The 24625-nt window shown below is 40.0% G+C and overlaps 1 protein-coding gene across 3 annotated transcripts in view; it reads right to left on the reverse strand.

The window, feature by feature from the left end:
• The window catches only part of LOC136421946 (golgin subfamily B member 1-like), a 44765-nt gene extending 20614 nt beyond the window's left edge, over positions 1-24151 (reverse strand). For 2 of the 3 annotated variants that reach the window (XM_066409536.1, XM_066409535.1), the window contains exons 1-21: positions 24023-24151; positions 21998-22125; positions 21377-21583; positions 20490-20618; positions 19514-19666; positions 18398-18514; positions 17619-17783; positions 16813-17046; positions 15792-16001; positions 9729-9791; positions 8493-8754; positions 7602-7732; positions 6684-6801; positions 4729-4832; positions 4028-4178; positions 3389-3535; positions 2780-2872; positions 1944-2185; positions 1070-1165; positions 564-692; positions 34-180 (exon numbers count right to left, since the gene is read on the reverse strand). In XM_066409536.1, coding sequence (XP_066265633.1) covers positions 34-180; positions 564-692; positions 1070-1165; positions 1944-2185; positions 2780-2872; positions 3389-3535; positions 4028-4178; positions 4729-4832; positions 6684-6801; positions 7602-7732; positions 8493-8754; positions 9729-9791; positions 15792-16001; positions 16813-17046; positions 17619-17783; positions 18398-18514; positions 19514-19666; positions 20490-20618; positions 21377-21583; positions 21998-22078 — 2979 coding nt within the window. In that variant the 5' untranslated portion in view covers positions 22079-22125; positions 24023-24151. The remainder of the gene's footprint in view (positions 1-33; positions 181-563; positions 693-1069; positions 1166-1943; positions 2186-2779; positions 2873-3388; positions 3536-4027; positions 4179-4728; positions 4833-6683; positions 6802-7601; positions 7733-8492; positions 8755-9728; positions 9792-15791; positions 16002-16812; positions 17047-17618; positions 17784-18397; positions 18515-19513; positions 19667-20489; positions 20619-21376; positions 21584-21997; positions 22126-24022) is intronic. The other variant, XM_066409537.1, reaches the window with a different exon arrangement.
• Positions 24152-24625: the final 474 nt, after the last annotated feature.

Genomic DNA, 24625 nt, shown 5'->3' on the forward strand with positions numbered 1-24625 from the left:
TTATTGTTTTCAGGACGACAATTTGATATTTACCTCGATGTCCTGTTGGACCTTATGCTCCAGTGACTGCACATGCTCAGTTACGGAGGTCAGCTTTTCTTCTCGGTCCCTCAGTTGGACTTGAAGCTCTGCCGTCTCCGTTTCTTTTGAAGCAAACTTGTCGCAGAACGACTTAACCTCCTAAAAAGGTACAAGAAAATACATATCATTATTGTTACAGCAATGCTTACTTTTACTGAATCTCTTGATTGCAACTGTCTCATGAATGTTAGACTTACATTGAATATCATTCTGTGAATGTCTTGAGAATTTATGAATTGATTTTAATCATTTTCTGTTGGAGGGTACGTCTTGCAAGAAGTGATATGATTTGGAGACCATATTTGGTTACAATTTTGCAGCACAATACAAGAAAAAACTCCTTTCTAGTCATTTCTTCATTAAATTGTTGATGACAGTCTCACGTTACAATGAAAATATGTGGTCTCCAAACTCAAGACAAACATACAACAAATAGAAAGAGACACTTCATGCTTACTTGACAACATTTCTACATTGCTAACCTGTTGTTTCTGGTTCAGCTGCTGTGCCATTTCCTGGAGTTCCCCCTCCTTTGCAGTCAATTGCTCCTGCAAGGAACTTGACTGAGTCATGGCAGACTCCAGCTGTTCTGTCAGGGTGGTAACCAGTTCCTGAAACAGTCAGTAATAATAATTGACTAAAATGATTCAGTCAAACTTTGGCCACATTTCTTGATCACCAGAAAATGGCAATATTTAAAATCAACAGAGAGTGTTGCTGTAAAACAGTGCAAATTCTTAGTTAGCAGAACAGCTCAATCAATACAGGAGGATTAAAATACATTTATGACAAATTATCATACTTGAAAACAAAGAGTCTCAATTCTTACAAATTAAACTAAACTAGAAACCAACGTTTTCCATACGTACATTATAACACTAAATAAATGTTACAGTTTCTAGCCCTAATCTAAGGCCTGGATTCTTCACACATTTTTTGCCTGAAAATCTACCCTATCACAGGGCCCTTTGAATCTGAGTGCACAAACCTGATGTTGTGTTTGGTCCAATTGATTCTTCTCCTGTAGTTCCTTGACCTGCTGTTGTAGAGCCGTCAGTTCTTCTTCTAGTTCACTAACAGTCTTCTGTAAAATGAAAATGAAGAGACAATTTGTTGCTTGTGAGAATACAATATTGATCATGAGACCTTCATTAACCATATCTATTGTTGCAGTTAATTTTGTTTGTTTGCTTGTTTGTTTTGTATAACCGCTTAACTGCCTTTAGGCATAACAAACCAGTTTTGCACAGTATGTACAAGCTGTGTAAGACTGGACTATAAGGTTTGATCCACATACACAAGGAAGGACCCCTACTCTTTTCAATAAGTGTGGTGGGGTCTTTAACATCCCCGAGGTGTGGCTCTCCCAACATGAACACAGTTGTTCCACACAATCTACTGTGTTTGTTGAAATACCAAAATTGAATATCAAGACGACCAACAAAATGATAAAGATTTTTTACAACACATTTTCAAAAGAAGAACTTAAAGCCATAAAGGCAAAGTTAGTCCTATTGCCTTTATACTATACTATCATTGGCTGTTGGGGCAGTGGGTTGTTATCCACTGTGTCTACATTTGTACAATGTAGGTACAGTATTCATTTGGAAGATGGAGCCCAACCCTCTCCTTCCACTGCCTTTTACCTCCCCAACCAAAGTAAGGTACCCATTTTTACACCTGGGTAGAGTGAGGAAAGTCGTGTAACATGCCTTCCCCAAGGACACAACGTCTAGCCAGGAATGCCAGGAATCGAACCCGTAACCTCTTGATCTCATGTCCACTAGTATAGCCACTCAGCCATTGGATGCCACTCTTTTACGGAATAACCAATAAGTCCCAACAGAAACTCAAAGTCTTACCCCTTCAGAAGCTGGCTTCAAAGCCTCCACCTGTTCCTGTAAGGCTGCTGACTTCTGCTGCAGTTCCTCGTGTTTCTGCAAGAGGTCGCTGTGCTCAGCCTGTACAGTTGTCAGTTGTGACAGCCTGTCTTCTGCCTCCTGCAGCCTGTGTTCCAGAGACTCCTTCTCTTCCGCAAGTTGTTGCACTGTTCCTTTGAGATTGCTTCGCTCTGACTGTAACATCTCTACTTGACTTGTGACATCTATGAAATAGAAAATAAAAATCATATTGAGAATTTTTCTGCTTACTGCTTGCAACATTTGTTCACTAATATGAAAAGATACTACTGTAAATTTGCTTATTCTTGCAGTGGTTTTATTTTGGGGTAGGAAGAAAGGGAATGTTATTGCGTGTTTTAAATTCGCGCTTGAAACAATTCTGCAGTACAGTTACTGTAGCAAAACATAGGAGATATATCAGCGGTGAATTCACATGGAGAGGTCACCACAAAAAACACAAAAATAAAACCATCGGGAAAGTTTCACGATTTACAGTGTTTTATCATCATATCATGTCAGACATTTTAGAACAGTCAAACCTGTACTAGTGATAGCTTCTGTATGAAGAGTACATGTATACCTGGCCATTGTGACCACATTTTAGATTATTTCTCCCGTTGACACAAGCATTAAGAATCCTGTCTATAGGGGCCACCTGTCTACTGTAAAACTTTTCTTCAGGTCCCGTAAGTCGTCACTACAGACATCTTTGACTGTATTCTAAAAACGTTACACTTTTCAAACATGTACAATCATGTAGGATTACTGGTGTGTGTGAAATATGTTTGGTGGTTTACCTTGTTGCGGGGCCATGCTCTCAAACAGACCCCCTGCAGTGCTGGCCAGCAGTCCGTTACCATTACCGTTCTGAAGTTCGTGCAGTCGATTCTCTGCGGAATTAGAATAAAAGACTGTAAGTCATTGATTGGAGTAGGGTAGGGGCCTCTTTACCAGATACAATTTAGTTTCAAACAACAGTAAGATATAAATAGTTAAAGTGTGGTTCAGTGTGCAACACAGCTAGTGGAATATCAATGATGGGACAGCCAAGGCTACATAAGTCAGTGGTGCCATCTAGCAGAATCTGTTCAAACTACAGGTACCTGACTGCTGTTGTGCTGCTGTGCATTTGCCAATGCGTCCTCCAGTTCCCTGATCTGTGCAAATTCTATACATGCAAAAACCTGATCTGTGCCAAAGCTATACCAGTCAGTGGTGCCATCTAGCAGAATTTGTTCAAACTGCAGGTATATGCTGCCTGCCAGTGAAGTTGCATTGGCCTGAGTACATCCTCCAGTTTCCTGATCTGTGACATAGCTACATATACATGTACATTTGTGCAATAGCTACATTATGTATACAAGTCAGTGGTGCCATCTAGCAGACTTTGTTCAAACTGCAGGTACCTGCTGCCTGCCAGTGCTGTTGTGCGTTGGCCAGTGCATCCTCCAGTTCTCTGATCTGCACAGCCTGTGCCTCTGCTGCCTCTGTCGCCGACATGGCCTGTAGGCTGGACACCTGCTCCTTCAAGTCATGCTGAGATTTCTCCAAAACTGTGGCAGAAAAACGAGACAACTTTTTCCATAAAGAAGGCTATGTAAGTAGTAGAAAATGTAAGTAAGGAAGGCTATCGCAATGTCCAACATTTGTGTACACAAGTCAGCAACGTCATCTAGCAATAGCTATCAAAGGTACATGTACATGTAATAGCCTGTGTTATACAATCTCTTGCGATCTGGAGCTCATTTAGTCATGTATGTACCTACCATGTATAGTCGGACCTGACCACCAAATTCTTTGGTCAATGGGGAAAATAACCTATAGCTAAGTTTAACATTTTGGATTTCCTACAACATTGATTCATTCTCATCTGTATCTGTGTCAGCAATGACCCCTAGCAGTAGTTACCAAAAGTGCAGGTACAATGTACATATCCTTCCTTTCTATAACTTCTGTAAACTCTGAAAGAACGTCAGTCAGGACAACAGCAGTTTTTGCCACTCAGTAATGCCACCTAGCAGGTTTTGTCCAAACTGCAGCCTTACCATCCTTTTCCTCCTCCACCTGGACCATCCTCAGCTCCATGGCAACTCGCTCCTCTTCCGCCTTGACCTTTGCTTGCTCCGTGTCACTGAGCATGCTCTGTAGGGAGTGGATGGTGTCAGTCATGGCTGCCATGCTCTCATTCAAGGTCACCTGAAAATAAAGCAAATGTCATAAAAAAACGTTAATTGAATTTCATCAGTTTGGAACATGTTTGTAGCTATTAGGATTGGAAGTTTTTTTTACACAAAACAGCATTGATAAATGAAATTGAAATGCATCTAAACGATAGCTGATCCCAAAACATGAAGAAAAAGTGTCCAAAGTCTTACAAAACTAGAAATCAAGAAGCTCTGGCTCCATTCATAATACGCACGTACCAAGTTTTCAAAGGATATCTTACATACATACATATTGATTCATACTACAATGTACAAATTAAGTTGAAGCATTCATAACGTTTAGTCTCCAGCCGGCAATACGGTGTATGAGGGAGCTTCAGGAGTTAGCGTCAAGCGTCAAACCTCTGGACATAAAAGAATCCAACACACTTATATTTAGAGAAGAGAAGGTAGCTGAAAATACGAGCCATACCAAAGCCTCATTGCCCTACTAGCTACTTGAAAAAGCATCAAGCTTCAGCTCAGAAAAGCCTTAAGGATGACAAGATAAGAAGAGACAGATGATGACTACGACTCCTTACCATTTCTGCCTCAGCCTTTTGCTTGGATTGTTCCATCTCCTGTGTTCTTGCCTTCATGCTTTGCAATTCCTCTTCAAGTTCTTTTACCTTCACTTCAAGGGAAGCTGGAAAACAGTGCAAATTCTTAGTTAGCAAAACAGCTCAATCAATACAGGAGGATTAAAATACATTTATAATATATTATTATCATGTAAACAAAGAGTCTCAATTATTACAAATTAAACTAATTACTAGAAACCAACGTTTTCCATACCTAAATTATAACACTAAATAAATGTTACAGTTTCTAGCCCTACTCTAAGGCCTGGATTGTTCTAAGTCTATCAATGTGGTGAGGTCAATACATGATAAATCTGTGAGACTAAAAAGAGCGGTAAAGGCTTTCTTTAAGCAACTATTTATAATATGAAGAATATACAGTATGCAGCCAAAAGCACACAGATACACGTATATACAAAAAATGTGTGCTGCAACTGTTCAACATGTAAAATTCTCAAATGTTCTTTGAAATTAGTTACATTGATAAGAGAATGTGAGTCCTTACACCACAAGTCTGGTAAGAAGCTCTAAAAAAGTAAGCACAGAAAAAGGAAGCACAGAGGAATGCTACAACAGGAACAGAGAGAGTCAAAGAATGTCTTAAGAAATGTTAAAAGGAATTTTAAAAATGTTCAGAGCACCAGCCACTACACCAAGTTATTCCACTTGCTCTACAAATCTAGCTACATCTACATAATTGTATTAGTCTTCTGAAAGCATGATTTACAAACTACTAACAGTTAATAAAAGATCTGCATTTCATTTGTAGCCTAATAGTACAATAATTTAAAGTACTTTGATACTTAAATAGAATCAGAATACTAAAAAGACATGTAACAAAAAATTTCATATAAGAGCACTTCAGTGTGTTTTGCAGGGACATACAGTTGTACATTCTTATGCAAATTCCAGTTACATGATTGTACACTGTAGTGTTCAAACATGTTACAAAACAACAAAATTTAATGATACTTTATGTGTAGCCTGACATCCATCCATTCTATTCTCCAGTTTGCGCCTCTTATCGCTTCTATGGAGAATAGTCTGGTACCCATTGATAATGAAACAAAATTGAAATATTCTCCTAAAATATAGGCGTGAGCCCTGATTGGCTTAGAGTCACATTGACGTCATGACCGCATGGTAGCAGGGGTCGAACAAGCAATCAGAAGTTCGAATCCAGTTACTCTGCTTCTAAGAAATATTCAATTCCCGAAATAAATGATTGTGGGACGTAAGGACCAAACGTTTCAATGGAGATAATTGGGCCCAGACTATTCTGAAAGAAAGCAATTAGAGGACTGAACTGGAGCTAGAATAGGACTGAATCCAGGCTAAGTTTATGAGCATGTCTTGCATATAAGCCCCTGTCACACAGCCAGCTAGCTTCGGCCATATTTGTTGATTGCTAGAAGGTCACCCGATTTCAAAATTGACAGAGGGTCACGCATATATTTTTCATCTGAAAATCTTGAACGTTGGTCAAGCCCTAAAAATTGGAAACAAGTCTGGACTTTGCAAAAAATATCTCTCATTTATATTCTCTTTTTTGTTCAAAAGCATCTAAAACCTTCCATAGATCTTGAAATTTGCACTGGCAAAAGAAGAAAACATTGCTGTTTTTGTGTTTTATTGCTGAACTTTTGTGTTAACTACAGACTGTATATAATTTTGCATGTATAGTTTTCAAACTGCATGTAAAATTTATATGTAACCAAAAAAAGCATTTCTAGCACACATACATGTATGTCATGAACCTGAACCTCTGGACCTGAATCTGGACTTGAACCTGAGTTTAGGTACACAGCACTATGTGTGACAGGGACTTTGGTACAAAGATGACCACACAAAGACAGACACACAACAAAAGGGAAGGTAAGCGAAAGTGTGGTGGGTTGTAGACCCGGCGAATCTACCTTGCAGAGTCTTTGCGTCCTCATAATCCACTAACTGCATCTGTAGGTTACCTTTCTCTTCCTCAAGCTCGGCCAGGTGGTTACGAAGTGTCGCCACATCATCGGCGAGAGAATCAGACTGTAAAAGATGAAAGAAGGGAAAAAATATTTCCAATCTGTTTGATGTAACTAATCTAAATTCAACTTTCATAACTACTGTATAATTCATCTACTTTCACATGGACTTATTTCGAGGTAGAAGGGAAAAGAACGCTTTCACAGTGTTGTACATGTAAGTTTATGATTGTAATAATTCTGGTTTTCAAGGGGTGTTCGGGAGGCGATCCAAATCCGCAGACAACGCAGTACCTTAAACAGGGACAGGGGGCGTCACTATCTCAAGCCTGTATACATGTAGGACTGTCTCCTGTCACGTGATGATTAACATCAAGTCACGTGACAAGAGAACTCCAAGACGAGATCACTTTACTGGGTTGATGAAGAGACAGACTAAGTCTCGAAAGCTCCCCAGAGTAAACTCTTTATGTTGTGTGTAATGTTAAAATATTTGTCAAAAGTTTGAAATAATTTTGTAGTGCAGGACGTCCTTAGATTTGTGGTGAAGAGGTCACAGTGATATTTTCATAAAACCACTCCAAACATTTTAGGGTTTACAGTATCTTTTTTTTTTAACATCGAAAACAACACATGGTGATGAAACACAGAACGGAACGGGTTAAAGATTCACTTGTTGCAGGGACTAACAAAATTTTACTCCATTCGTCCCCAAAAATTCTAAAAATTAACAACATGGGTTTGAAAACAACATGCGTGGCGGAATTTAAAAAATTAACGCTGCATTCAAGCCTGATTGTATATACTACATTTCTAATGGCAAAATCAACATATGTTGAGTACATAATAGCACACCATTGTTACCTGTCTAAGTTGTTTGACTTGTTCCTCCAGTGCGGTGATTTTGGACTTGGCCTGAGCCTTCAGCTTGAGAAACTTGTTCTCAGCCTTGGTGGCCATGTCGTTGATGTGCTGTTGTCTCTCCTGGAGTTCAGCTGAGGACATCAAAATAATCATCATCAGATTCTCATTAAACATCTTGTTAAGCTATCTCTTTCATCTTCAAAACAGCTCAGTAGCCCCTTCAATGATAGATTTCCAAGGGGGCCCAGAGAACATAAGACAATTGACAATTGAAATTAATATAAATCAAACAAATATACAGAAAATGATAATGAAATCATAGTAAGGAACAAATACTGCAACATACATGTATATGAATAACTAAAAAAAGTAAATCATACAAAACCAAATCAAAACAAAGTCGTGATCCACAATCGAGTTCAATAACCATTCCTCTGCCATATATCATTGTTTGCTTGTTTGTTTGTTTGCATTACATAACTAGTAAACCATCACACACCGGTTTTGAAAATATAAGCCTCAAAATAATAAAACTAAATGTAAAATTCAAGTGTTGTCATCAACCAATCAGCTTTCACCATTCAATACAGAACATGATATGTCTATTTTCTGATGATCTACACTCTCTATCAACAATAAGGTAAATTTGTTTATTTTCGCTATCACTTTTGTGAAGAAATTTCAAAGATTTCAATTTTCAAATATGGCACCTTGGTGTTTTGAGTTTGAGGCTGAAACAATTTTGTACTACAGTGTACAGTTACATGTAGTAATACATAGGATACACCTTTTTGATGAATTTGCAGTGAGAGGTCACTGTGAACCTTGAACATAGAACTACTGGGAAAATTTCAAGATATTCAGTACATGGACAATGATTACGTCACATACCTTGCAACTTCTCGATGGAGTTTTGTTGCTGTTCGTTCTCTGTGATTATGTCTTTCTCGCGCTCTTCGCGTTCGAACTGGATTCTGGCAACCTCCTCTTGAAGCTTGACGCGTTCATCTTGCAGCGCTTTGTTCTGGTTGATGACTTCCTCGCACGACGATCGTAGTTCCGCCATTTGGCCGTGTAGTTGTTCGAGGGCTTGCGTTTTCTCGGCTAGCGCGGTCTGTAGTGTCTCTTGGTTCTCTGTTGCTTGAGTGACCACCTAAGAAAATAGATACACAACGCTGTCAACAAAGTACATTTCTGACCTGAGCAACAACATATGGAAAAAAAAAACATTAGAGTTTTGTTATTCTGATTGGCTCTGAGTCACATGGTCCTCTTAACCTTCTCCCTGCTGCCTAACTCTGTAACCAATAGGGATTTGGGTGCTAAAGGTTCATAAGAAGTTCAACCTATATTCTGAACTTTGATCCCAGTTACACTACTTCTGTGAAATATTTGATTCCTGAAATTCATCATCCCCAAAGAGAAGTTAAACTTAACTACATAAGTTTTAAAGATAGTGTTATAATACTTATGATAATTAATCATGTTATATTATTCTTTATTTCCTGTTTTGTCCTACTACTTGCAATTACACATTGGGCAAGAAATAAACTTACCACTTTTTCTGTTATCAGTAGTCAAAATTTGATCATAGAAAACCATCCAAATTTACAATACAATGCACATCCTATACTTTTTCCTTATATCCTGAATGTAACATCCTGGTATGTGCACTTCCAAAAATAATGACACAAGCTAAACTTGACCCCGCCTTTTTTATTAACATAAACATCCTATAAATTAGTAAATAAAGAGTATGCCATGCAACATTTCCACAGTGATATCCCCAAAAAAGATTTGATTAAAAATAATTGTTGTCTCAATTGTTACGTACCATATCTGAAAACCATTAATTTTGCAAAAAAATGATTTCAATGTATTGGCAAGAACTGAACAACATTTAACAATGCTAACATTAGTGAAAATACTGTAATTCCATTTAGCACTGAGGTGTCAAAGTATGACCACATCCCAATAGACAATTAGACCAAACCAAAATTGCAGACGTTCTAAAACCAATTCAAAATATCAACCAATATCAGCCTGTCACATCACTGAGAGGATGATTGGTTGACCAATTAATCAGTTAACCAATCAATGTGCTGATCCGTTGATTTAATTACCCACCTGCTGATGACGGTCTGTCCAGGTAGACTGCACCTGCTGATACTGTTGCTCCCAGGAAACAATCTGTGTTAAAAATAAAACTTGTCAAAACATTTCTACAAGAGTCATACAAAACAAGAGTTCAAAGAGGAAATATTAAGAGTGTCTTGTTTAATTTCAGGGCCATCAATTATGCAAATAAGGTTTTAAACAACATATGTTCGTTCATCACTTCCTCAAGCACTCTCAGGTGGTTGTGACTCGCATATTAAAAATATCTAACAGCGAAAAAAGTGTCACAATCTCTCGCAGACCAAGATCAATGAACCCCACCGTACATGTAACTACATGTAGTAGAACGCACACACATGCAAGAACACAAACAGTGAAAACAAAACCTCCGTACACGATAACAAATGGCATTTAGTTAAGGCAGTCTGGTATAGCAGAAAAAAAGGGTTAAAGAACATCATAATTTTTTATGTAAAATTGTAAAATAATTTTACATTGTGTTGTATTGTATTGTATTGTATTGTATTGTATTGTACAGTCAAACCTGTCCTACATGTAAGAAGCCACTCAAGGGACAGCAAAAAATGGCTGCCTGTGTCAGTGGTTGCTTGGCCAGGTTTGACTGCTCATTAAATGATTTATGATAAAGGAAAGTTGATATCGACAAATAATACATGTTTTGCTTAAAATCAAAATACTTCTGTTAGTAATTTGTTTCTTGGAGCTTGGGGATCCAATCAACACTCTGGCGGCTGAAAAATATACTATGTCATATTCGTGGGCTAATTGAGACATGTACATGTATTCATCGGTCGACATGTAATAATTGCAAGAATTTTGCAATAACTGCTTTTGATGGAAACCTTTATGCTGATACCTTTCCAATGTCCTTCATTGGGAATTGCATCCTGTGCTTCACGTCATACACGAAGAACAAAAATATTTTAATAACTGCGTTACTTGGGGTAGAAAAACATATTCATGGTCAAAGCAGTTATCAGAAAATTCTTTCTTCCTTTATGGCAGGCAACAGGTGCTGAGTATCATATTAGATTTTACGGAATCATCCGATGATGATTGACACTGAAAGCTTCTGGTACAAAAGTTGCTAACTACACGACAGTTATTAAAAACGTAATCATGATATAAAGATCAGCCGCTGAATATCTTTGACGTCAAAGCGGACCTTTGGATACAAAAGGTTGTCACTGAGATACAACATTTCAGCCCCCGCATATATTTCTGTCTCTCACCAGTACTGCTTATGCCATTGAGTATACTGCTGCCTTGTTGGTCTGTTCGCCTAAAAACCAGAAATTAGTAGACTGGCTTAAAAGTTGCGTGTTTTCTGCTGTTTGGCTATCAAGATGGAACAAGACACCGATGGTCTGTCGTCAAAAGATGGGGACGACCATGTTCTATCCCTCGACTCGACATTTCGCGATCTCCAGACGACATATCTCATCCTCAGCCTGGTGCTGTCGGTGGGATGCGGCCTGCTACTCATCTTCTTGGTTTGGAAAAAAGAGTATCTGCAAAAGCCCAGCCACTACTTACGATGTAACCTCGCAATAGACGACATTATCTTCACCAGTTGCTTGATCCCCTTCCGTATCTACCTGCTTTTCCAGCAAGATGTCAGTGCCCAACAGCTATGGTGTACGGCTAGGATGCTGGTAGCGCCCACAAGTCTGGCATCAATGTTTGGTACATACCTCATGATGGCAGTAGATCTGTATCACTTTGTGTGCAATCCCCTACACTACCACGACAGAGTCACCACAAAACGTGTGGTTGTGGGCATCATCACCATCAGGGCCTTCTCCTTGTTCTTCGGACTAGGGTACGTGGCTTTCGGCGGACTGCCAACATACAGCCTGCTCTGTGAGTACAACCCTGCAAACGAAGTGTCTGCCATTTTCAAAAACACCCTCCTGCTATTCTACATACTCGCCGTCCTCCTCATCACAGTGCTCTACTATTGCGTCTTCAAGGAAGCCAGGAAACAGCAGGAGAGAGATGAGAACCGCGACCTATGGATCTTCCAGACCAAGGCATTCAAAATGATGGCGCCACACGCGACCGTTCTGACTGTATCCGTAGCCACTATCGCTTTCCAGTTGGTCATGGGGCGAGCTCTGATTGGTAAAGAACACATGTCACAACACGCCCTGTATATCGCCGACCACGTGGCCATCATCTTGTTCCTGACTGTATCATCCATAGCCAACCCCATCATCTACAGCTTTCGGCTCCCGGAGTTCCGTCGAGCCTGTAAGGAGCTGTGTGGATTGAGAACCAACCAACCGGTGGCACCGGCACCGCGGCATCGGGACGTGGAGATGACAGTTATCACCGGTCATGGGCAAACTGCGCCGGTCACAGAATTGGCGCCAGCTCTAAGTCTAACCTCCACAGAAGGCCCGCAGGTAACGGCAGAGGAGGCTCTGTCCGACAAGGGGGTTCCTGGGCTAGGTACGTCAGCCACAGAATTCGCAGCAGCTCAAAACTCCGGACAGAAGACACCACCAGAGGACGTACCATTATGACCAAGCACAAAAGCAGACAACACAGCCAGACATGAGCCCAGGACAAGCGCCTTGTACAGCGTACCATGGCTGGAAGACCCCTTCAAAGCGACCCCCAGTCCAGCTGACAGTAAGGGCAGAAGTACACGCTGAACCAACACCACGTTCTGGAGAGGAAGTCACAGAAGCACTTCCAGGACAACTACACGTGGATCCTGAATCAGCAGACGTGTACGTTCCTACACCAAGTTGGACTCCGAGACCGACCAGGCAACGGAAGGACACGCTATGGACCAGTTCGCTTTGAAGAGCCCACCAGCGTGTCCGAAGACAGCATGGCAGGAAGAAACGAGCCAGTGCAAGAAAGGTCCACCCTGACGATGAAACACCGAAAGAGGGAACTGTTAAGTACTTCGCTGTCTAAGAACAACAAAACGAAACAAGACTGTGGAATAAATTCATCAAGAAAAGAACTACGCAAGAACAGCTCTGTTCACATTGACGTATTTCGAAAACACATTTTGATCTGAGATGAGAAAAGGGAGCAATTTGGACAAGGAGCATGACCAGTGAAGCAAATCATCACCCATTCATTCATGGGCAAAGGTAGGCCTGTTAAATTGTACCAATCCTGAAGATTTATATAAATTCATTTACTTGACATCCACAGCGCAGGTTTCTAGCTAGTGCATTTTAGCATAAGCTTAGGGGCCACCACCGGTACTGTGACGGTATTATTTGTGACCCCTCCCCCCTAAATTCGTACCATTACGCTTATCTTTCGACTGCCATAATGGTACTTAGCACAAAGTTATTTGTTTAATAATGTGAAAAATGTTGATTTGATCCTCCAAACTGACAAAATATCCTTCTTATTACATGTGGTCCAAAAAAAATCAAGTCCCCCATACACGTAGTTTCCCTTATATTAAGTTATAAAGGAAATTAATGCCAACTTTTTACCTTAGATTTTTACATTTTACCTTACACTTTTACATGTTCAAAATCTCCTCACCACAGAAGGACCAAGACCCCCTTTTAAACCATCCCCCAGATTGGTCGCTTCACTACCTCATGATTACCATTCCGCTAATTCAAAATAAAATCCTGGCCAGAATGCTGCACAGCGTAAGACAGGAGGGCTGTTTCCCAATGATCCATACAACCTGGAAATGCAATTAAAGTGTTTCCCTTTCAGTCTAGCTGCAGTAAGAATTTACTGACAAGTTCAATTCATGTACATAATAGTCATACTTTTAAGTACCAGAGTTATCAGCCAAGGATTGATGTGTTCAAAAATTCACATTTGCCGAGAACCATAGTAGAATGGAATTCGTTGTCATCAAGTACTGTATCTTCACTAAGTAGCTTAAAAGAACGGTTGCAGTCAGATATGCAAAGACTAGGTGTAACAGACCGTTCGGTGTAATATAACCAGCTGCTTCCGCGCCGCGTGCCTGCGAAGCTGGTGTTTTACGCCTAATGGCGGTTGTACCGGTTATATAGATACAGATGTACAGTATATGGAGCTTGTTTACATGCGTTTGTAGTTGGCCATTGATCCTATACAGAGCAATCAGCAGGACAATACAAGTGCCAAAAGCTAGTGAGAGCAGCTCCTGATACTAAAACTTAACGCATTTAATATATTGACTACATACATGTATTAGCGTAGTATTTGATTTAACTCTATCAGGAATATGTAGTTCCTTGAAATGTCTGACTGTTTCAAAATTTTATCCAGTCGCTTGAGTAACTTTTTTTGGCGTATGTAGTTCCTTGCTTTTGTTTTTGATGTAAGATGGCCCACGTACATGTAAGCATCATTAACAGAATTGTTGTGTACAACATTAGCTTCAATAAATTCTCTTGATGTACAGTAATATACAAATGTACATTGTATGCAGCTTGTCTATATGTGTTCACTTTGTAGTTGGCCATTGATCCTATAGAAAAATCTGCAGGAGAATACAACTTATAAGCTAGTGAAAGCAGTACCTGAGATTAAGACTTTACACAAAATATATTGACTATAAGCGTAGTATTTTAACTGTATGAAGAATACTAGTATGTAGTTCCTTGCTTTTGTTTTTGATGTAAGATGGCCCACGTACATGTACATGTATGCGTCATTTACAGTATTGTTGCATAGCTACATGTAGCTTGTGAATAGACCAGTCCAGACTGTCAATCATAATTAGCATTTCAAATAATGATAGCATGGCAATATGAGCAATCGCAATGATGTCATGTTGACGCACTGCCAGGCAAAAAGAAGGTGGTAGACTAAATATCAATTTACAATACATTGTATATCATTAATCAATAATTCTATCTGCTAATTTAAATATTACAACAAAAGGAATCTAATCTGCTGACGTCCTGGCACACAATACCCCAAGTGTAAACAATAACAGCGATTACTCGAACTCTAGCAGTTTAACCAATGAAAGAGTGGCTGTCTGTGAAATATTTTCATTTTCATGTTGCTATTTTCCATTTCTACATTTTGAGGAAGAGGCCAGGACTATGGAATCAACCAAGTGTTATGCTCTGTACAATTCCCACATACAGGTACATTGTATTATGTAGTTTGCCATGCAGTTCTAGTGCAATAAAGTTGGGTGGCTTGTAGAACATGTATTGGCTTCCTAATATCTTTTGAAATTTTAAACGCTTAATCCGTTTCTTGTGGACCGCCTCTATAGAGCCAACATCTAGACAGGTAAGGTCCCAAAGCCTTTTTGAGGCTGAAGGGGCAGTGGGTTGTTTTCCACTGTGTCTAGGGCACGGTATTGGAAGGTGGAGCCCAACCCTCTCCTTCCACCGCCTTTTACCTCCCCAACCAAAGTCAGGTACCCATTTTTACATCTGGCTGGAGTGAGGAAAGTCGTGTAAAGTGCCACTTTTTCCAAGGACACAATGTCTAGCCAGGAATGCCAGGAATTGAACCTGCGACCTCTTGTTCTTGTGTCCACTAGCCTAGCCACTTAAGCACTTGTATTTTTTTATGCCCTCAAAATCTGCTAAGAGAATATTTCTATGGTTACAGTAATGTAAATACATGATCATAATCCACATCAATACAGACTTCTGAATTATTCCTCACCTCATTATGAGGGCCTCAGAAAATCACTTTTAATCCCCACTTGCTTTGCAATGCCAAGGAAAGCCATTAGGAGGCCCATAATCGAATTTGACCTTCGTATTACCAAGACCTACCCAAGTACCAAAAATCATCACGATCCGTCCGCAGGTTTTTAAAATAAGTTATGCTGATCAAAAATATGTGTACATGTAAATGCTACAAACAGAAGGACACAAACACACAGATTGACAGACACACTGAAAACAATATATACCTCCATTTTCAGGGAGGTTATAAAAAAAACCTTCATGCAGCTTCTAACCTGTGACTAAGCTAACGTTAAGGACAAAGAAAGTAATGAAATATCTAACAGCAAGACACAGATACCAGTTTAATCTATCTTCAAGTACAATGTACATATATCTGCTGATCTGATGTGTTCACAGCGCCTCCTACCTGTTGTTCCAGGGACTGCATCTTGGAGCCCTGCTCCAGAATCCTCCTTTCCTTCTCCCCCATCTCAGCTTGCAGGACCTCGATCACTTTAGTCTTCCCAGTCAGGATTTCTTCCTTCTCGGCCAACTCCCTGGAGATCTTCTGAAGCACATCTGCTTGGTCTCCCTTGGCTAGCTCCTGACGCAACTCCTGCATTTTACTCTGCATTTCCTAAAGAACGAGAAATCAATGACCTCATACCTCCGTAAAAAAATTTCTTAATTTCTTTATGCCATAGCCCATCACAGATGTTTGTTAGTGATCCTCTCTTCGCATAATTGCCTTAATCAATGCCAGCTATCTCCCTCCCATAAGGAGTCATTAAATGTGGACGACTGACCAGCTGTCCGTGAACTATACAACACTACTTTCAGAAAAGGGGTGTCTTCCTGTCATGCTGCAGTACCTGGGAGTACTGCTAGAAGGCCCAAAAATCGCCATGTCTCTTCTAGACCTCAAGAACTTAACTAACATACTAAAATTCATACAAATCCATCATTGAGTTATTGGTGCAACCACACAAACACAACCAAAAACGGTACCCCCCTCGGAGGTGAACCTCCTTCCAGGAGGTAATAAAAATCAGGCGTGACAGGTTGTTCAATATGATATAACCAGCTGCTGCAATGTGCCTGCAAAGCTAGTGTGTTACACTGAAGGGTAGTTATACACGCTATTGAATCATACTACAGACAGACAGTTGGTAACTACAAGATTTTTGGCGACTGCCTAGTGACAGAGCCTGATAGGATACATGTACAAAATCTATATCATGGCCAGTCTGCAAGAATTCCAAAAATTTGCCTGTATTCTCTGCATACGAGGCAATAACATTTTTTTTTCAACCCAGAAATAAGTTCACCTCTAAAAAGTGATCAGAATTGGTCCGGATATATGTTGAAAAATAAACGTTTGTATTCTTGTAACAGCAGTGGGAGGAGGTCCTCATTAGAATGAAATTTTTAGGTGAAAGATTTTTTACGTTTGCTTCCTGTTCCCGTTCCTGAAGCCTCTCCTCGTAGCGGTGCCCGGTCTCCGTCAGTAGCGTCTGGAAACTCTCGATCTCGGAGTTGAGTTGCGCCTCCTTCTCTCTCAGCTGTTCGGCGAGGACGCCGTTTCGCTCTTCGATATCCTCCACTTTCTTGGTCAGCTTTTCCACCAGGGCCCCCTGGTCTGATATGGTTTGTTCCTTCTCTGCTATCTGCTGTTGCAACAGCTGTAGTTGGAAAAACAACAACATGAACAACAAATAAACATTTTTTGGCAACTCTTCAGGGGTGGATATATTCAAGCTTTTTCCATTATGTCATTATGGTAATACAGCAATATCTACCACTATAGACTGATTTTTGAAAAATTCTAATGTAAAATCTAAAAGACACTATTCTTTGCTGTTATATTACATCTAATGCATGGCCTTTTATAATAACTGCTAATCTTTCAATGTTTCGTGCCAATTTCATTTTTGCAATTTTCGCTGTGCTTTTCCACCGCAAGGTCATCACAACGCAAATATGTGTTTTTGTGCTGCAGAATTGTTTTGACAACGAACTTACAACACAGCGACAGTCTCCTTTCGACTCCTACCACGAAATTAAATCCCCGCAAAAAATATATAAATTTACAGTACAGAGGGCTAAAGCTTAGGAAATGCACAAATTCTGAAAAAAATGGCAATCCGTTTTATGATTGTTAGTTGGACATTGAACACAATATAATGCTGTTAAACCAATATCCCCCAAAGCTGTCAGAAAAAGACAACGTATAGAAAAGCTGATAGAAACGGACCTGTATGGCTTTATTACGACCTTGAATGACCTCCTCTTTCTCCTTGACGTGCTCTTGAAGGTCAAGCGCGGATTTCTCATGTTCAAGGATTTTGTTGTTTAGTTCCATCACCAGCCGATCCTTGTACACCATCTGAGCATACATTTCCTTCAGTTTAGCAGACTCCTGCAAGGGGGCGTTAGTGCACAGATGCAGTTGCTTCAGTGTTAGGAGCAAGCCACCAGTACCATTTTGAAAGACAGAGACATGCCACTTCCAGCAACAGCTATTCATTTAATTGCCAGATTTAGTTTCAGTCCTTAGCCCATGCTTTTACATAAGCCCGAATAGTCTAGTAGTTAGACACGAGCACTTTAAAGCTGTCTTTCTTGCAAAGATTAAACACCAATCATAATATCACTGTGTACCCTTAGACCGTAACCAGAAAACGTGACAATCCATTAACCACTTATTTTCTTATTCTCTTTCAAAGTCAGAAACAAAATTGGCCCCTGTAGTTTAAAAAAAAGCCGCTAAGAGGCCCAAATCTACACCACTTACTCTCTGGCCCAGCTCAAAAGTCATTAGCATTTCTAGAACACAAGATATCAAAACCGGAAGGTCTTGACCACCTGGATATCTGAAGTGTGCATACTAGTATAACTTTTTAGATTCAACAGACGGTTTTAATGGCAGTTTTACGGTAACCAGCGGAATGATGAAAGTTGATGTTTCTTAACAATACTGTATATAAGACTTAATTATGATAATTAATGTGATTTGAGGTATTCCTAATTTACCTCAGGGATTTCCCCCTCCTCCCCTTCAGTAGTCCCTGCTCTTGCAGCACCGCTCTGGAAATGTGCGATTACTTCTTCCTTAGCCTCGATGGTCTTCTTCTGAGCTTCCAGTTCAGCCTGTTACGTAAAAACATTACAATGTCAGGTACACAGTTAGCACTGACATGCCAATATTCCCGTATAACGATGACATCATCAATACATGCGCACTTTCTTTTTCAGAGCTTCTAGTTCAGCCTGGTAAACAAAAACATTACATGTACACAGTTAGCAATGACACGGCAATACACGTGTGCAACTCTGACATCATCAATACATGACTCGTGCACTTGTCATCATGATGGCATCTTAACTTCTGTCTTCCTTAGTCTCAAAGGTCTGGTGCTAAGCTTCTATTATTTGACCTTGTGAAGACAACATTACTTTGTACACAGTAAGTACTGACACAGCAATATGAGTGTACAACTCTGACATCAGCAATACATGTGCACTTGTCATAAGGTAACAGAATCTTGTCATAAAAGTGGTTCATATTCAAAGCTAGGTTTGGTAAATTTCCATGCAAATAGGACAACTTTTCTTATTAAACATCGTCATATTTGCACTTCGGTAATTGCAGAAAAAATGTAAATTTGTAGTTTCTTCAGCAGAAGATTCTTAAACTAAGCTAAAAAGATGTGGTATTCAGGAACATTAATATGAATCTTGAAGTCTTTGCTGTGGTTTTATTCTTGCGATTTTTACTGTGATTTCTCCACAAAGAATTCATAATGCAGCGAATATGTGTGTCCGATGTATGACTACAGTACTACAGAATTGTTTCAAATGTGAATTTAAAATCCAGCGAAAACCTCCTTATCCCTCCTACCGCGAAATACCACCACTGCAAGAGAAAAATAAATTTATAGTAAATCATATCAACTAACATAATTCCGCCAGGGTATACAATGTCGAAACATATCTCCGAGTCCAACGCAACGCCCCCCAGTATGATACACTCCTGTATATCTAAACTGTGCATACCTGGGGGGTGCTACACTAGAGATCTCTTAAACCCACTGTTTTTCAAAGTGGCGAATTTATGTAACCCGGCAGATTAATGTTAATGGAGGCTACCTTCTGTTGCAGGATTTCCTCCTCTCTCCCTGCCAACTGCTTGTGTTTCTCCTCCAGCTGGGTTGTCTTTTCCTCCAGTTTTTTCTTCAACACCACCATCTGTGCTCGATTAATACTAATAGACTGCTTCTCACCACTGCTTTCTTCTGATGCCTGGAAAATCAAGTAGAACACTGTACCAAACTGCTTGAATGTATAGGGTACTTCGGCTTGGGCTATCTTACGATTCAAGCAAATCTGGGGTCCCCTGATTTGTCTCGTTGACGTTGCGCTCTTGGGAAATTTCACCACTTCATTCAGGTGAAAATGAGTGCCTAGCTTTGGTTTGGGACGTCCCCTGGATAGGATGTTAAATGGAGGTCCCGTGTTTGAGGGGAGCTACATCTTGAGCACGTAAAAGAACCCACCACACTTCGAAAAGAGTAGGGTTCCTTCCCAGTGTGCGTGGAGCAAATAAATCTGTCCGGATTTTCAGCTTGTACTGTTCAGTACAAACCTGGTGTTATGCTATGAGGCAGTTTACCGGGTATGCAATACAAATAAATTCCACTTCAATATCAAAGATGGCATGGTGTAAAAACCGCCTTGTAGTACTAAATCTCTCAACTATCATGGTGGTTTAATTTTTTGTTTTGTGGTGACCTCTCCCCCACGAAATCGTGAAAAAAAAGTAACAAATATTTCACTCTTGTAGTTTTGGTCACCTTTTAAAAGTATAATATCATCTGTCCACTTAGATCTATCTCCTATGAAAGTTTAATATTTGAGTAATCATATTTTTGCAAAGTTTATGGTCAATGTTATGACAAAAATCAGTCAATCAAAAGAGGCATCATATATAGAGTAGCACTTAGTCTTGTCATTTTCGTTAAATCAATGTTCACGATCTGATTCTGCATCTATGTTTTCACCAGCAAATATGCAGACAATCAAACCTGATTATTAAGAACTTATGATTTCTTAACAAATCTCCTACCTTCTCCCCTCCCCCTTCTGAACTTTGACCTTTCTTAAGTTCCTCCAGCTGTGAGTTCAAGGCCGTGATCTTGGCCTTGGCCTGGAGCTTCAACTTGGACACCTTGGCGTCTAAAGTCTCCTTCTCCTCCTGAGGGCAACAAGTTTGTTTGTTTGTTTATTTGTTTTACTGTATGTTGTTTTACATGTGTGGAACAGATGAGTATAAGCCTGTTCAGCATTCTAACTGCACATGCACAGCTATGTGCTTAATGGGTATTATGTCAAAGGTGAAGGCCTCTAACTTGTAAACAGTTCTTGTCTACACCATGCCTTTGATACCTTTCCTCTCAGGAGCATTCATGTAACATAATACACAAAATGCATCTCATTGCATAGCCATGTGTTTTAAACCACAAACAAGCTTGTTCAAATAGAAAACATTACAGGTATTTATGATGCCTTCCTGAACCTTACCTAGACTGGCCACATAAGTTTACAAATGTATTTGGACTTATCATTAGCTTTCGTGTATGTACATGTAGATATTGTTTTCGGTGTGCCTGTCTATGTTTCCGCATAATATATTTTTCATATGCGAGTCACAATCACCACAGAGTGACAGGAAGTGCAGTTCAATGTTGCAAGAATGACAGGAAGTGATGTTCAGAGTTGCCAGAATTAGGATTTTTAATCTTCTGGTGACATCTGATCTTATCTCCCTACACCCCAGACATTCCAGGTCATGGGGTCAATGAAAGAGTCTACTTGTTTACGGGGAGGTATTCTTTTGGTTCTACTGTATTGTTTGTCTGTTTGGTTGTTTGTGTTTCTTCATTATACATGTATTTGTTCCATATGCTGGTAACAGAAGTACACTTCTAACTAGAATTAGCAGTGAGGATTAACCTTGAACTTCATCTCTTTTTTCCGAATCTCCCGATCCTTTTCCCGGATCATGGCCTTCAGTTGCTCCACGAGTCTACGCTGATCCTCGAACTGGTCCGCCATGTCGGACACGGACATGAAGCTGGCGTCCGCAGCAGACATGAAGCTCGCATCACCCGCGGCACTGGTGTCCGGAGAGGTCAAAGGTGACTGGGCAGTCTGACCACCCTGAAATCATCATCAAAACATCTTTAAAAAATATATTCCGTAAATTTGACACATCTGATCTCTTTCTAGTCCAAAGCTAAGTTTTTAACTGAATGGAAACACAATGACACCAGAATCATAACGAGAAATGTGTAAGTTCTTACTAGTGGTCACCTTGACCATACCCATAACATAACCTTCTTTCCTGAGGTAAAAATGATGGATTAGAAAACTGTGAATTCTTCAAAATCAACCTTAAGACTGGTGAGATAGCCCATTTGGCACAAAATTTGTATTGGCTATGGGGTTAAGCAGCAGGGAGAGGGTTAACTTAATAAAAGGAGTAAAAGTCATGTGATTTCGAACACATTGTTTACAGAACTGACTTTGTAAAAATTGCAAAATTTATTCAGCAAATATGCGATGTCTACATACCTCACTTCCATCCTCTGGCGTTGCCACCTCGTCCAACTTGTCGGTTACGGTCTGCGCTAGGTTGGATAGTCGGGACCACATGCTTCAGTCTGACCTGCACCTGCAGGAAAACAACAGTGGCTCCAACCCTGAGGCATCGCCAAAAATATATTGCATTAATCGAGGAAACCGTACACCACCAAAGGGGTACAGGCAGAAGAGGCCGTCCAGCGCAGGGCCGCCCGAGTGACTCTTATTCTGAATGACTACCGGCAGACTAGCAGCGTGACACAAATGCTCAATGACCTGCAGTGGACCCTTCTCTCTGAAAGGAGGAGGAACGCCCGCCTCACCTTTCTCTATAAGCTAGTCAATAACTACATCAATATTAACACAGATAGTCTACTGAAACCAGCTCAGGGGCGCACCCGGGGGAGCCACACGCTCAAATTTCAACCACTTTACGCCCGGACAGACTCTTACAAACATTCATTCTTCCCCCGCACCATACCCGAGTGGAACGCCCTGCCTGGCGCGGTTGCTACGGCTCCCACCGTTGAGTCATTCCGCGCCAGGCTGGAGGCCTGCCCACCTTAGCCTGGGACCTCCTCCCCCCTACTTTGCCCCTAGCGGGGTTATTTGGAGGTAATCGAAGTTGAAGTTGAAGTGCATAGTCTCACCAAACAGAAGGCTACTGACGAATCGTATTTGTTGCCTATACAAATGTATGTCCCTACTGTGATTTGACAGGGGAACACAACTTGCTTTCCCAAAAAGTTTGCACATTGGTGTCATAATTGTATGGTTTACAGCCTAGAACCAAAGAAAATTGTGGGTGCAGGCTCTGAAATTACAGCTGTCTTTACACATGTACAACAGCTTATAGGACTGGTCTGGCTGTTTCGAGTTAACCTACTAGTAAAGCACAAATTGTCTGCCATGCAAATTTGAGGGCTGTTACAACTTTTAAATTGAGCCTCCTGGTCAATTCAAAGCCTCAACACAAAAGCAAACCATACAGTTAATATCATATCCAATTGGTGGCTAGTTGGTTTATTTGATAATGTTAGTCATTGGGTGGTGGGAGGGAAAGCATAAGCCTGTAATGTGTATATACTGTAATATGGTCCCAAGAATTTGGCCAAGCACATCGGGTCACCTCTTCACAATTATGTTGTTGATTGTTGAGTCTCCCCCACACATGGGACTGAAGGTTTGTCACCACAAAAAAATGTAATCGATGATGCAAGCCCTGAAACCATGCCTGTCATTCATATATGTAACATATTCATGCACATTTTTGGACATGCAATTTTGCACATGCCAGAGATTAAAACTATTGTATCTGTTCTTGAAACCAAGAACAAACACATGTACATGTAGTTACCATGAGTTTAACTCTTAAATGTATAATATACATACACAGAGTATGACAGGATGACAGCATGAAGCAAAAACCAGATGAGTAAAAAATATATATATACACCCCAGGAGCACCACACTACTTCATAGTTCATGTGGTATAAACAAAAATGTTTCACAAAACCTTCACAAAACACTTCAAGAGCCTTGGTTTTAGATTTGGGGGGCTTATCTGTAATTTGTCAGATAAGAACAACTCTTACTTGTCTTGCAAAGCAACCTTAAGGTTAGCAAAAGATGTCCACCATTTGCCAAACATGATTTTTAACAACAAAGCGACACAAAGACAACAGACAACTTCGCCCCCCTCCCCACACCCAAACAACAAACGTAATAAAATATCTAATTGCTCAAGTCCATTGTTCTATAAACATTGTCACCATTTGTAGCATCCTTTATACAAGAAATTGCAATGTAAAAACATGAGAGTTTGGAAATAACAACAACCTGTCGCAGATTATATCGATTTTTTCCTAGATCACATCTTTGCATCACAAAACGTGTGAAAAATATCCTGGTCGCGTCGACGTGGAAGTGTTGTGAAATATTTTCAGACAAAACTGCAAATCTCTTCCCTCTGCTACACCTACAATGGCTCAATCTTAAAGAAGGATGTTTTCTTACCTTTTAGCTTTCTTCGATGACTATTTGTAGTCCTGATTTGCGCTCGGAAGACGAAATAATTGGTGTTGAATCGAAGTTTTTCATCGAGAATTTCATCGAGCCGCCGCCATCTTGGTAATCAGCTGGCCTGGCTTGACCTTTAGTCACGTGACCAAACATTACGTCATTTTGCGCAAATTACACGTGGATGGTCAAGATTTTAGACAAGAATTTTGAAAGTTCGTTTTAGAAAATCTATCCAAAAAAAAGAAGCAATATTGAGTGTAATTTTTGAAAGAGGCCAATTTTCTGTTGTTTTCTGGCCATTTTTCTTAGAACTTTCAAAGTTTTTAGAGAAGACTGATAAAGTTCGTTTTAGTTAATTTCTAAAAGATGACATTGAAAATTGAAAGTTATCTTTGAAAGATGTTAGTTTTTCGTTTGTTTTTTTTCTTGGGGTTTTCAGGTTTCAGCAAGAATTAGATGGCTGGCGTCTTTTAAAAAGCAATGGTTTCTTTCCTAACTACATGTATTTCGTTTAAAAATGGAAACAACATTGAATTACATCTTTGAAAGAGGCGAATTAGATGTGATTTACTGACCTCACATTTTTTCATTTCTCCA

Source organism: Branchiostoma lanceolatum, chromosome 16, assembly GCF_035083965.1.
Source record: "Branchiostoma lanceolatum isolate klBraLanc5 chromosome 16, klBraLanc5.hap2, whole genome shotgun sequence".
Lineage (NCBI taxonomy): Eukaryota > Metazoa > Chordata > Leptocardii > Amphioxiformes > Branchiostomatidae > Branchiostoma > Branchiostoma lanceolatum.